At 39.5% G+C, this 14376-nt stretch overlaps 1 protein-coding gene across 4 annotated transcripts; it reads left to right on the top strand.

Annotated features, from left to right (window-relative positions):
- Window positions 1-251: 251 nt before the first annotated feature.
- On the top strand, window positions 252-14021 carry SSBP1 (single stranded DNA binding protein 1). Of its 4 annotated transcripts, none has more exons than XM_079786619.1 (7): window positions 252-325; window positions 1015-1077; window positions 4793-4853; window positions 5430-5570; window positions 5790-5877; window positions 7212-7300; window positions 12272-14020. In XM_079786619.1, the coding sequence occupies exons 2-7, from the start codon at window positions 1054-1056 to the stop codon at window positions 12313-12315; spliced, it is 447 nt and encodes a 148-aa protein (XP_079642745.1). In that variant the 5' UTR covers window positions 252-325; window positions 1015-1053; the 3' UTR covers window positions 12316-14020. The 4 variants fall into 4 exon arrangements, with proteins under 4 accessions (XP_079642745.1, XP_079642746.1, XP_079642748.1 ...); XM_079786620.1 differs by having other exon boundaries at window positions 319-390; window positions 12272-14021; XM_079786622.1 differs by lacking the exon at window positions 252-325 and adding an exon at window positions 355-393 and having other exon boundaries at window positions 12272-14021.
- The last annotated feature ends 355 nt before the right edge of the window (window positions 14022-14376 follow it).

Here is a 14376-nt window from a genome sequence, read left to right as displayed (position 1 = left end):
AACTTTCCAGTGTTTTCCAGAGGCGGAGCTATCTTTTGTGTCGCCTACCTCGCCCCCTCCTGGGCCGGGTTGGGAACCTCATCCAATACTTTCTTTTCATTATAAACTTGAAATCAGCGCCACTCACCACCTGGCGGTGTTGACCCAGAAAAAAAAGCTCCCGGAACTAACGCGTTACGGGGCGTGTTTCCCGCGGCGATGGCCGGCAGCATTTCCATCAGGCACGCCACGGCCTTTCCGGTTTCTCCTTCCTCTCGCGAGCCTTGCGTCAGGGCCGAGTCGGGAAGTGTCCTCTGGGCGCGGAGCTGTGCGGCTGGAGCGTCCGGTGAGCGCGGGAAGGAGACGTGAGCTCTGTGCTGGGTGTTCGTGCAGCCCTGCGTCGGTCGGGAGGTGGTGCTGTGCTGTCGCCGTCTGTCCCTTCTCTTTCCACGCGCGGGGAGGACTTGGCGTTTCCTCTCACCTCCCGCCCCTTCACTTCGTTGGCTGGGAGCGTCACCTTAGAAAGGGCACTTGCCCATCCTGGCGATGAGGCCGGGAACCCAGGAATCTCCCTTCGTCTTTACTAACAGGGATGGAGGCAGTTTTTGCAGCAACAAGTTTCAGATTTAAATCCCTTGATGACAATGTAATATTTATCGAGCCCTCCGTTTGTGTTAGGAACTGTGTTAGGTGGATTGGATTTGACAGTGAGTAAATCCGACAAAAATCCCTACCCTCCGGGAGCTTGCCTTTAAATAAAATTTTAGAAGACAATAGCATGGAAATGAGAATAACTCATAGAGTAATAATTTTTTGTATGGGTTGGAGGAGGAGGAAGTTAAAGGGAATAAAAAAAGATACAGGTGTAAAGTTTCTTTTGGGGGGAAATCTCTCAAATGTGCAGCAATGTTAATGTGTTATGGTCATACGACGGATTGCATAAATATCAGGAATGCAAGTTAGAAATGTAGGATTAGTGAATTTGTGCTCTTGCTATATGATGTCGTATTAATTTACTTTTTTTTTTCCCTTTAGGAAAGGACTAAAGATTAGATTGTAGGAAAAGTAGAAGCAATGTTTCGAAGACCTGTATTGCAGGTAACCAATCACTTTTCCATAATTGTGCTGATTAGATTTTTTCAGGCTTTTGACTGCAGAGGCAAAGGAGTTTTTGAGCCCACCCACTTTATGTATACTTATTTGATATGGAGGTTTGGAGAAGGTTTTACCTGTGTGAATAATGTTCACTAAAACAAAAATACTTTCTAGTTTTCCATATATGAAAATGAGGTGTCATTACTTATTAAAACATGTTACTTACATTTAGGTCAGTTAGATAACAGTTAAAGGCTTTATTGATCCAAAGACAGAATCATTGTCCTAGCATTTTTTAAAAAACATATTTTATTGATTTTTTTTTTTTTTACAGAGAGGAAGGGAAAAGGATAGAGAGTTAGAAACATGGATGAGAGAGAAACATTGATCAGCTGCCCCCTGCACACCCCCAACTGGGGATGTATCCGCAACCAAGGTACATGTCCTTGACCGGAATCGAACCTGGAACCCTTTAGTCTGCAGGCCAGCTCTCTATCTATCCACTGAGCCAAACTGGTTAGGCTGTCCCAGCATTTTTCTATAAGGCATGTGGTTCCTTTTCTGACCACCTACCTTTTTTTTTGAAATTTTATGAGAGTTTGTTTGAGCCAAAATGCGGACACATACATGCCTGTGTACAAGTACTCAAATGCTCTGGAGAATAACAGTTTTGCAGCTTCTTTCATGATGCTATTGAGATTAAGAAGGAAATTTAGGGAAGATTACATGGAAGTGGGAGAAAACAAGGTAGGGATTGCATTACAAGGTAGTTAACAAGATAATGTACTCTTGAGGGTGGTAGTTGTGGCTTATTTCCAAGGTGTGTTAACCTAGATGCACAGAAACAATGGACAGGGCTTGCTTCAGGCAAAGATAAACTTTTCACTACATAAAAGTTATATACTTAGGGAATGACTACCCACCATGACCTACCCAGTTAGGAATTTAGGGTCATATCACACTGTGAGGTGACTCTTCGCAGAACCCCTGCTTTCATTCACATAGTCTGTGTAGGATGATCTTGATAATGCAGAATAAGATGAAACTCTTAAAAAAATATATATATATGTAAATACACACACACACACACACACACTAGAGGCCTGATGCACGAAATTTGTGCAAGGGGCTTGGCCCTCACAGCCCTGGCTTTATCCGGAAGGTCCGAAGGTCCAGAAGGTTGTTCGGCTGTCCAGTCTAATTAGCATATTACCCTTTTTATTATTACAGATATACATATTGATTTCAGAGAGGGAGATAGAGACAGAGAGAAACCATAATGACTGGAGATAATCATTGATAGGTTGCCTCCTGCACACCCTTACCTACCTTCTTTGTTACAGTCAACTGCCTCCCAACCCATCTCTTCATACTGAGGAGAGCAGCCAAAGTCCCGACATCACAATTTACTATGCCCCAAATTCCTCCTCATTCCACCCAGACTCATCTCTCCAGACACTTGAGCCAGCCTACGCTACCTCTTTTCCTTACTTACAACATAGATTCTTCTTTATAACACTTCTTACTCCCCATCCTGTTAAGAATCAATTCCTCCATGAAACCTGTTCTCTTCTCCCTCCTTCTGGAGAATTGACCCTATGTTTTTGGAATCACATTTTAACACTTGTGTGTGTGTGTTGAAGTGTGAAACTTGGAAAAGTTACTACAGTCTTAATACTCAATATTATAGTTTTAAGATAAAAATCAGATATAAAAATCTAGTGATAAAAGTTTAATTTAAAAATATTATCCAAGTTAAAAAATTCTTTCCCTATATCTGTTTTTCTATTAGGTCTTGAGTTTTGTGTACCTAAAATGAAACATATTATTATTCTACTAGAGGCCCAGTGCACGAATTCGTGCTTGGGTGGGGTCCCTCAGCCTGACTGGTGATCAGGCCTATTGGGGCGCCAGCCAGCTGGGAGAGGGACCCCGGGAGGTTGGCTTGCCAGCCCCCTGATCAGGGGTGATGGAGGGGGTGGGTGGCCGGGGTGGAGGGACTGCAGGAGGTTGGCTGTGGGAGTGCACTGACCACTAGGGGGCAGCTCTTGCATTGAGTGCATCATAGCAATTGGTCAACTGGTCATTCTGGTCATTCCAGCAGTTCAGTCGTAATGGTCACATAGGCTTTTATATGTATAGATAAGACTTAAGAGCCAGCCTGATTTATCTGAGTACTCAAATTAGTACCTTTCTAGAATGGTACAGATACTAGTTAACAGTTTGATTCTTTAGTATGTTCTGATTCAGGTCTTTATTTTCTTACCCACTCTCATAGTGATAGGATTCAATAGCCAATAGTACTCCGGGAATGAATGGGTGTTCATTTGATTGGTGGACATCTGCTTTATATAGATACATATTTTTGTTGTTAATTCTCACTTGATATTTTCCCATTGATTTTTAGAGAGAGTGGAAGGGAAGGAGGGAGGAGGAAGAGACAGAGAAAAACATCGATGTGAGAGAGACACATCGATTAATTGCCTACCACACATGCCCTGATTAAGGCTGGGGATCTGACAAGGCCCAGGGATCAAGCCTGAAACCAGGGTACATGCACATGACTGGAATCGAACCCAGGACTCTTCAGTCTGCAGACCAACACTCTATCCACTGAGCCAAACCAGCTAGGGCAGTGGTCGGCAAACTGCGACTCGCGAGCCACATGCGGCTCTTTGACCCCTTGAGTGTGGCTCTTCTACAAAATACCACGGCCTGGGCGAGTCTATTTTGAAGAAGTGGCATTAGAAGAAGTTTAAGTTTTAAAAATTTTGACTCTCAAAAGAAATTTCAATCGTTGTACTGTTGATATTTGGATTTGTTGACTAATGAGTGTGCCGAACACTGAGCTAGGGCCATCTGCTTTTTATATTAACAGTACTACCACTTGGCACATGGGGTTTTTCTAATGTAATGAACAGTTTAGCACTCTGAATCCAGCCATGTGCCCATGTGTGTACTCATATCTTAGGAGGGGCCCTTGAGTAGAATGTCTTTAAGGAGGCAGCAGAGGGCATGGGAAAAGCAGCAGTCCTGTACCAGAAGGTTCTGGGTTCTAGGCATGACTTGCCACTTGCTTCTTGTAGGGTTTTGTGCAAGTTACTTAATCTCTCTGAACTTCATTTTTTTCATCTCTAAAGTGGGGATAATTTTGCATAGTTTATAGGTATATTCTAAGGATGAATTGATAAGAGCTAAAGCACTTAGCTGGAAGTGAGTGATGATAACTGTTATTGAGTGCTGCTGTTATATGCCAGCAACTACCTTTCTCTGACAAACTGATTTGGACATATCTTTGTACTTTATCAGGGAACCAAATTTGTTTATCTTAGACCTTTTTCTTGGCCTATTGAAAGCATGAGTTTTTCCAGCATATGTTGGATTTTACCTTTTGTGTGCAGCCACAGAAGCATCATAAGCAGGAGGGTTATCACAAAAGAAACAGGAGAGGACCATAAAGTAACTTTCTTGGGCATGCTCTCTAGTGCCTCCTTTGTCTCTTTGGGCTCTGTAGTAGACTGCCCTTAAGTGTTGTATGTTCCTTCTGGCGCTGTGTGATGGAAAACATGGGAAGCATGTCTCTTGTTTTCCATGGATGTAAACTGTAGGAGCAGCTGACTAGATGGTGACCAAATGTGAGTAGGTCTTCTGTTTGCATTTGCTTTTCCCTGAAAATTCCAAAAACTTACAGCCATTTTATTCATTTGTTCCGCTTTAGGTGTTTCATAAATTTGTGAGACATGAGTCTGAAGTAGCAAGCAGCTTGGTTCTGGAAAGATGTAAGTAGTAGCTAATTTCCAAGTGTAAACTATATTTGTAGCAATGTGCTAATATTCTCTCAGATGTGTTGCAGGGGCACACTGGTATTTTATAATCTGTTAGTCACCATGCCTTTGGCTCACATTTGCCTCTTGGATCTTGGCCTTGCCCCATCAGGCTGCAGGGCCTACTATAAATTGGGTCCTTCTTTCTTTTATCAGTCAGAACTCACTCCCTCTTGTCACTGTCCTCCCATATAATTTTCTTGAGTCATAGTTGGTTATTTAAGTTACCTAGCGTTATGTGCTATTTGAGGGACTGAAAGTTTATGAAACCTATAGTTTCACAGAAATATTTTCTTGTATTTATAAAGATTTTCAGATCTCAGATGTTATTTTAGTGATACAGTTTTTTTTAAGGTATTTTAAAGAATTTAAGATAAAGAGCTTAATATTTGTTTTGTGGGCTACTCTAAGAATAGTTTCTCCTTTCTTGCCAAACCTTTTTTCCTCCCAGCTTCTTCATTGTTACTTCAGCTGATTTCCCTCTTCAAGACACTTCTCTCAACCGCATTTTATCTATATATTGCATTTCAGCTCTGAATCGTGTGCAGTTACTGGGGCGAGTTGGTCAGGATCCTGTCATGAGACAGGTGGAAGGGAAAAACCCAGTCACAATATTTTCTCTAGCAACAAATGAGATGTGGAAGTCAGGAGACAATGAAGCATACCAAATGGGTGAGTATGAAAGACGGGTGATAATTTTATCATCAATAAAAAGACATTGTTTAGTTTTAATTAACTAGAGATAAGTTACTTTTAGAAAAGATCGTTCTTCTCTGACTTTGTTTTGTTCTTTTTTGACACTCTGATGTTGGTTTTGCCAGGCATGTTGTTCTTTGGCATTTATTTTGTCTGCTGGCATTTGTCACCATGTTTCCTATTCTTGTGATTTAGGTGACGTCAGTCAAAAGACAACCTGGCACAGAATTTCAGTATTCCGACCAGGCCTCAGAGATGTGGCATATCAGTATGTGAAAAAGGGGTAAGTGGGGGCAGGAAGAATCTTATAGTTTGAATGGTTTAAAAACTGACAACAAGTGTTCTCATGAATTGTGTAACTACTTTGTTCCTGAGTATTATTAATTTATGTTAACCCAGGAAATATTCATTCAGTGCTTAATAGTATATGCATGTGTTGCTCTGTGTGAAAAGGTGTATAAAAGCTGGTTTAGCATTCTAAGAACTTAAAGTTTAGGGAAAATAGAACGTGAATATAAGTAGAAGCAGATGAGGCCAGAGGGAAGGCAAAATGTACCAAGTGCCCTGTGAACAAGGCAACACTCCTTGAAGGAGTTCCCAGGCTGCCACAGCCAGGGGTCCTGACGGCCGGGTCGTGCGTCTTGTCTTCCGCATGATGGCCTTAGCAGAGGACCTGGAATGTGTGAAGCCTGACACAGTGAGGTATTATGGTCCTATTCACATCAGTTTTTTATATTTGACTATTTTATATAGACTTCATAGGTCCCTTTTGAAATGCTTGTATTGATTATCAATAAAAAGTGCTTTTTCCAAATCCACAGGACAAAGGGGTATGATTTATAGCAGTTGTATTCACAGTTAATATATTTCATGAAAAGTAATTTCAGCAGAGACTACAATTTCAATTTCTTTCCCATAACTGCATACCTTTTCTTCATATGTACCTCCATCGCCATTTATGTATGTCTGTATGTCTGAATATGTGCATATACACATATAAATAGATGTAGGAAATTTCTAGGGAAATGTCTATGCAATTTCACCTGGTGTGTCTTCTAGCTCAGCCTTCTAGATAGTGCAGAAATAGTCATAATAATTAACTCTGAGTGAAATACTAAGCTGAAAACCTCTATTTAGAATTTTAATTATCTAAGTCTCTTGAGGAAAACTTTAGGAATTGAAAAATAAGTGAAAATCAAATCTATTAGGGAGTCCAAAATCAAAGGTCAAGGAAAATGACACATTGGAAATCAATCCTAGATGGCTGTCACTAGATTACCCTTTCATTTTCACTATCTTTGCCTTTAGAAATTTTTTAAATTTTAGCTTAAGATTTTGAACAAATTTTTTAAAAGTTCCTTATGGACCACAGTCAGCTCAAGGATGAAAACATTGTCCTTTTTACTGAGATAAGTCATTTTACTGAGATGAGAATGTGTGTACATTCTGTTTCAATACACTTAATTTTGAACTTTATAAAGTAGTAGCAAAAATGAGGTTATGTATGATTAGATATTTCATCCTTAGTGTATTCTCATTACTGCCCCTGATCTGACTTTCCCTTGTAAAGCATATTAGAATCTCCAGACTAAAAACTGTAAATTTTATTTATTTCAGGTCTCGAATTTATGTGGAAGGGAAAGTAGACTATGGTGAATATATGGATAAAAATAATGTGAGACGACAAGCAACAACAATCATTGCTGGTAAGCTTATGATAACAGCAGTTCTTTTCCACTCCCTCCCTTCTTTAAAAGCTTGGTTGTGCTATAAGTAACTTTAACTGGGGCTGAGATACTGATGCTAATGAGATTGTAAGGCAGCTCACTAGAAGAATGCTGAGTGTGCTTTGTAGGCTTGCTATGAGTTTCTACACTTATCTATTCCTTTAGAAAACTATCTCTACACTCAAAACAGTCTTAGTTCACAAGTAATGTTTAGTAGGGTATAAATGGAACTATCTGTGCCCGTTCTTATTGTTGGAGTTAGGATCTAGAGTCTTTGAAGGATATGGCCTAAACAGGGAGAAGCACGTGGCAAGATAGAGTTACATTAATTGAGTGGTGTTAGACATTTGTGCAGATTTATTCAGAACCTCTTTGGTACTTAACATGATGCTTTTGTTTTAAATTCCTATTCTCGTTAAAATAACTTAGAAAAGATGGACACACAGAATTTAAAGAAGGTTAAGAAGCTATCCCCTAGAGCAGTTTTCAAACTTTTTTGAAAATTCTACAAAAATTTTGAAACTGTACCCCTTTGAACATCTTTAAATTGACATTAACATTTTTTTCAATATAACATTGTTATTCTTCAATGTATTAATGGATCTAAATATAGCAATTTGATACAAATCATCATTTTTAAAAAATCTATGAACAAGCTCTTCAACATTTGTAAATTTTATAGTACAGTCATGCACCGCATAATGACGTTTGGGTCAACAAAGGACCACATACACAGCAGTGGTATTATCTATATATATAAAAGCCTAAGTGACTGTCCAACAATTCGACTGGTAGCTATGACACACAATGACCACCAGGGGGCAGGCACTCTGGCCAGTAGCTATGATGTGCACTGACCACCAGAGTGCAGATGCTCAACACAGGAGCTGCCGAGCTGTGGTGACTTGGCAGCTGTGGTTCTCAGGTGACACACCCGGAATCAGAGAGGAGGGAAGCCCAATTCCAGGTGCGTCACCCGAGAACCGCCCTCTTCAATCCGGGACCCTCGAAGGATGTTGGAGAGCCAGTTTCGGCCCCATCCCCGCAGGTCAGGCCAAGGGACTCCACTGGTGCACAAATCCGTGCACCAGGCCTCAAGTCCTATATAATAAAACCCTAATATGCAAATCAACCAAATATTGGAATGACCAGTCGCTATGATGCACACTGACCAGTAGGGGCAGATGCTCAATGCAGGAGCTGCCCCCTGGTGGTCAGTGCACTCCTACAGGGGGAGCACCACTCAGCCAGAAGCCAGGCTCACGGCTGGTGGGCGCAGCAGTGGTGGCGGGAGCCTCTCTTGCCTCCATGGCAGCGCTAAGGACCCCTTGGCAGGCGGACATCCCCCGAGGGACCCCAGACTGTGAGAGGGTGCAGGCCAGGCTGAGGGGACCCAGCCTGGTGCATGCACAAATGTCATGCACCAAGCCTCTAGTAATATTATAATGGATGGAGCTGAAAATTTCCTATCGCCTAGTGACATCATAACCATTGTAATGTCAAGCACAGTGCATTACTCACATATTTGTGAGATGCTGGTGTCAACAAACCTATCCTGCCAGTCATATAAAAGTACAGCATATACAGTTATGTACAATATATAATACTTGATAATAATAAATGACTGTTACTGGTTTATGTATTTACTTTTTATCATTATTTTAGATAGTACTCTACTTCTTAAAACAAACTTTGCTATAAACAGAATGGGTGTTACACCCAGCAGCTCTTGATTGCATCGTTTTTTCTTGTGCTTGACTTAATCTTGTGTACTTTTGTACAGTAATAGGCTGTACAGGCTTGTAGCTTAGGAGCACTAGGCAATATCATACAGCCTAGTTGTGTAGTAGGCTATACTGTCTAGGTTTGTGTAGGGAACTCTACAATGTTTGCACAACAAAGGAACTGCCTACCAAACGATATCTCAGAACCTATACTCATCATTAAGTGGCACATGACTGTATTCCTTTTTCTCTGAACTTGTTTTCCCATCCCATTTTCTCCTCCGAAGCATATCTGAATAGATTGTGTGGTTAAGAATCTTTTATTATTCATCCAGTTATATTTGTAAGAAAAACACATACATAAATAGAAATTTTAAAATATTTTTTAAAATTCTGACAGTAAGATGCTCAGTGTTACATTTCTTCTTCATCGTGTTATCATTATAGTTGTTTTTAGTACATAATTGACCAAAACAACTTTAATATTTAAATGTAAAAACTAAAATTTTATTGGAAGTACATCTTATAATGAGATAGGTGGTTCTTTTTTCCCCCCATTCTTGGAGAAAGTGCTAAAATAAGACAGTAGTTAAGAACTAATTCTGTTCTTTTCGTTTTTATGGATATAAACACCGAGAAACCTTGTTTTTATAGATAAGTAGATGGGAATGAAAGACACTTGATTGTAGTAATAACGTCTCAATGTTTAGGATATTCTGAGTCATGCCAAAATTATTTAAAAATTAAATTTTTCATTATGGAAAATGTCACACATACAAAAGTGGAGAGAAATTTTTTTTAAAACATTTATCATTTAGCTTCAACAATTATCAACTGAGAGCTGATACTACTTCATCTACACTCCCAGCCACTTTTCCTCTACCTGGGTTATTTTGACATGAATTTCAAATGTTATATCATGCATAAATATTTCAGTAGGTATTTCTGAAAGATATGGGCTCCATTTTAAAACACAGCTACAGTGCGGTTAAGAAATTATTGTTAAATTTTTTTTACCAGTTATCACAGTATTCATAGTTCCTTGATTGCTCAATAAATCCAAACATTATCGTACATTATTTTCATGTGTCTTAACTCTCATTTTTTTTTTTTTAAACAACAGAAATTTATTTTCTTACAGTTCTGAAGGCTGGACATCTGAGAACTTAACCCTTTGCACTCGCTTGCTTTTTTCTCGATTCCTTTATTCTAATGCTAACCGTGTGGAGTCACACTCGACATCCGAGTGCAAAAGTTAAGTCTCTTCTATTAATCCTCACCAGAGGATATTTTTCTATTGATTTTTTTTAGAGAGAGTGGAAGGGATAGGGAGAGAGAGAAAAAAAACATCGATGTGAGAAAAACACATTGATTGGTTACCTCCCACACACCCCTTGATCAGGGCCAGGGATTGAGCCTGCAGCTGAGGTACATGCCCTTGATCAGAATCAAACCTGGGATCCCTCAACACTTTTTTTTTTTTTTTTTAATGTTTCTCTTCCTTGCTCCAGAGTTCATGTCTTAACCACTATACCTTATTGATAGATTACAATTTGTTATAAATAATAATTACAATATGTATTTTCTTACTGTTGTTTTTTTTTTTGAAAGTATATTGACCTTAAAAACCAACATAGGTAATTTTCTGCCTTCATTATCAGACTTTAGATAAGGTTCTTCCTGACCATTTTGTTTTCATAATTCTTGAGTGTCTTGAGAGTAAGTAAATCATTTCCTCCATGTCCTGTTCTTCCTTTGGCCATATCCAACTGTTCAAATTTTTTTCTAGATCTCCGTATGGTATATATATCTACACCTATAATTTCAGCAGTGGGAAACCAAGCTTTCTAACAAAATAATAATTGACAATTTCTAAATCTCTTAACTATTTATTTATGAAGCATTTAACATTTTCATATTTTACTATAAACCAATGTGTGGGTTAATTTTGATTGTGTAAATTGTTATGAACTTAGCCAAATGGATGCATTTGTGTTTTTCTTGTCACCAGTATTCATATAGGTTTCTAGATCATAAATGAATAGGTCTTTAGTGACATTTGAATTGAAGGGAGTAGAGTTTAATTTCGTTGATCTGTTTTACAGGCCATGTTTTTTCCTCTTAGGGATCATGTCTGTAACTTAAAACTAACCACCAGCAGATGGCACTCTTATCTTTACACATTGATGCAGTTCTAACAATCTCTTCTGAAATAACCCTTCTGCACCAAAATATTCCATTTTTTGAAGACTAGATAGTCAATAAATATTCAGTCATTATATAATAACCATTTTTAAATAATTCCAAAATTAAAAGAATCTAGATCTTTTGGAGTTATACAGGAAGTACTACTTAAATCTTTTCCTTTGCATGTCCTAAACCCGTGGTCGGCAAATTGCGGCTCGCGAGCCACATGCGGCTCTTTGGCCCCTTGAGTGTGGCTCTTCCACAAAATACCACAGCCTGGGCGAGTCTATTTTGAAGAAGTGGTGTTAGAAGAAGTTTAAGTTTTAAAAATTTGGCTCTCAAAAGAAATTTCAATCGTACTGTTGCTATTTGGCTCTGTTGACTAATGAGTTTGCCAACCACTGTCCTAAACTAAGCATTTTAAGAGTAATGTCTGATGTTCTTAGATAAAAATGCTCTCTTTATAATATTGATTAGTAAATCTTTTCCAAAGAATGAGTATATAAAAAGTCATTCTGTTTTATCATTTAAAAATAAAATGTCTTCTATATGAATGTTCAAACTTCTTTTTAAAACATAAATAAATCTATCCTTGCCAACAAGGCCATGTGTTGAAATGAACACTGTCCTTCCCCCCACCTCCAGCATGAGGAGTGTTCTGCCTGGTCCTTTTCTACGTGAGGATGTGCTGCCTGTTTCATGGCACCTTTCTGAGCATTGAAAGCTTTGAAATCTGTGATTTGTTGCTTGGTAGAGAGTCATTGCTGAGAAGACCTTAATTGTTCAGGAAAGACAAGAAATATGCCACCTCTTTTAACAAAGTCTGAATTATTGACAGATAGCTGAAGCCCAGCTTTGAGCTCCATCCTGCCAATTGTATATACCTCTAGTGAACAGCAAGAGTTGCTCAGTATTTTGAGAATTGGCATAAAATCCTTTTAGGTAATAGCACTGAAGTATGTATGTATTAGAGGGGAATGATTAAATGGGATGGGAAAAGTGTTCTGAAAATAATATATATACTCTGGCTTCTTTACAGATAACATTATATTTCTGAGTGACCAGACAAAAGAGAAGGCATAGAGCGGACCGTTCTTCTTTGACCAGTGTTTGGTATAGTCTCATTTCCAAATCATGTATAGCCTTTATAGTTTCTAAGGACAAAAATTAAAATATTCTTTTATATAAAATGATAATATTTCTCCTTTCTCCTGACTGTTGCTCTCCACCCCCCTTTTCGCCATCAACCTTGGTAGTTTCTGTCTAATGCGACGTTCACTAATTGTTTATTCTTTTAGGGGTGGTTTCTATGTACAAGTGTACAGAATAGTGAACTATCAGGTTCATCTGTGCAACAGCAAAGGAATAATGTCCTTTGGGAAGACCCCTTGGTTTTTGTGCACATTTCTGTTATAGTATTGATTCAGTATTTAGTGAGCATCACTGTATGTTAGGCATCTATCTCCCTGTTGTAAATATTGATCTTCTTACCTGTTTGCTCTGTGTACCTGCACTTTAACCAGAGCTTGGCATAGAACAGGCAGTGGATAAGTCTTGACAGATGCATGATCCCAGTGGGATATTCAGCTTTAGCCCAAAGTGAAAGGAGTTGCTGAACAGGTTGGTATCTAGCCTGCCTTCTTCAAATCTTTTGTTTGTGGGCGCTTTCAATAGTAGCATTTATGAAATTAAGTTACCTAGCAGCAAAGACCTGAAACATAGCTAGGGGTGAAGCAGTTCATCTCCAGGGGATGGTACAGGGCTCTGGTTCCGATTCTCTTTCCTTTTATTCTCATCCAGAACTCTCAGGGAAGACCCCTGACCAACCTTTGACCTTGCCTCCCTAGGTTAAAGCCTCAGTATGACATTTTCCTTTTCTTTTTCCACATGGTCTGGATGCACATATACATAGAGAAACTTGTATACACGCAGAAAATTGTGTGCTTTTAATATAAGGTTCTGGAAATTACAGAGTACTAATAATTTACTAACAAGGATCACATGAAATAGACACAGCTTTTCAGTGCATCTTTTATTCTTAAAGTTTGCATCAGTCCTCCACAGGTTTGCTTCTGGTTTGCTGCAGGGTTTTAGAGGTTGGCTGCTATAGAAGTTGTTCATTCCATCTAGGTCAGGCCCAGCCTATGTATATGTGCCCTGGGGGACACGTCCTCTCCCCTCTGCCCGAGAGCATGCTGCTCACTGAAGCTTAGGACGTGCTGGACTTGAACAGGTTCAAAATTCACACACTGCGTATAGAACCTTAATGACCACCTGAAAGGAATTCTGAGCCCGGGGCGCAGGAGCAGAAATTGTGTCCTACGGGATCCTCATAAGCCGAGGGCCTCTTCTCCAAACTCCCCCTGCAGACTTCCTGAAAGGCTCTGAGGCTGGGCGGCAGAGCCTGCAGAGTCAGGTGTTCAACGCGGAGGCCTCAGATGTGCTTGTGCTGCACACCCGGCACTTCACAGCAGACAGGCTGTGGGAGCACCAACTCTGCCCTCCCACCGAGGCAGCCCTGTCTGCTGCTCCCAACATGGTCTAGGCATAGAGGAGATGTGTGGAACCCGATAGCAATATAGAATGTGGGGATCATCTGGTCCAGGTGTGTCCCACATTTCCCTTTTTCAGGTATGGTGACGGATATACCCGCCGAAATCTGCCCTGTGACTGATTTTGAGATTCCTTGTTAAGTGGAGAGAGGAGTGTGATACATAGAACAGTGGGAGAAAAAGTATCAAACAGCATGTGTGGTGTTATCCAGTTTCCAAAAAAGTTGCAGTTAATATAATTATATGCTTAGAAAAGTCTAGAGGAAGAAACATTAAATGTTATGATCTCTGGATAGGGAGATTTTGTGTGATTTTTCCTTATTTCTTTAAACTTTTATATATCCTAATTTTACTTTTTAGCATTGAAAGTGTATTACTTTTATAATAAGAAAAAATAAAGTTGTTTTCATTTTGGGGGAAAAAACACCTTTCCAATATTTCCAAGGCAGGTTTGCTAAACTCATTCACCTTGAGGTAGTACTGCTTCAGGTACTGGAGGTGAAAGGTAATCAAACGTTCATGTTTTTTCCCCATCATCTGCATCTTGGCATCTCATGCTTAGACACTCACCTCTTTTATTTTATTTTTTCTT

The sequence above is a fragment of the Cnephaeus nilssonii genome (genome assembly GCF_951640355.1).
Source record: "Cnephaeus nilssonii genome assembly, chromosome: 12".
NCBI lineage: Eukaryota > Metazoa > Chordata > Mammalia > Chiroptera > Vespertilionidae > Cnephaeus > Cnephaeus nilssonii.
Note: the sequence above shows the minus strand (reverse complement) of the source record. Positions and strands in the feature narration are given on the sequence as shown.

Excerpts from the sequence above, each read along its gene's own strand:
- SSBP1 (XM_079786620.1), top strand. The coding sequence starts at position 1,054 with ATGTTTCGAAGACCTGTATTGCAG. Across the intron at positions 5,571-5,789 it reads CAATGAAGCATACCAAATGG|GTGACGTCAGTCAAAAGACA; the intron begins GTGAGTATGAAA and ends CTTGTGATTTAG. Across the intron at positions 7,301-12,271 it reads AGCAACAACAATCATTGCTG|ATAACATTATATTTCTGAGT; the intron begins GTAAGCTTATGA and ends GCTTCTTTACAG.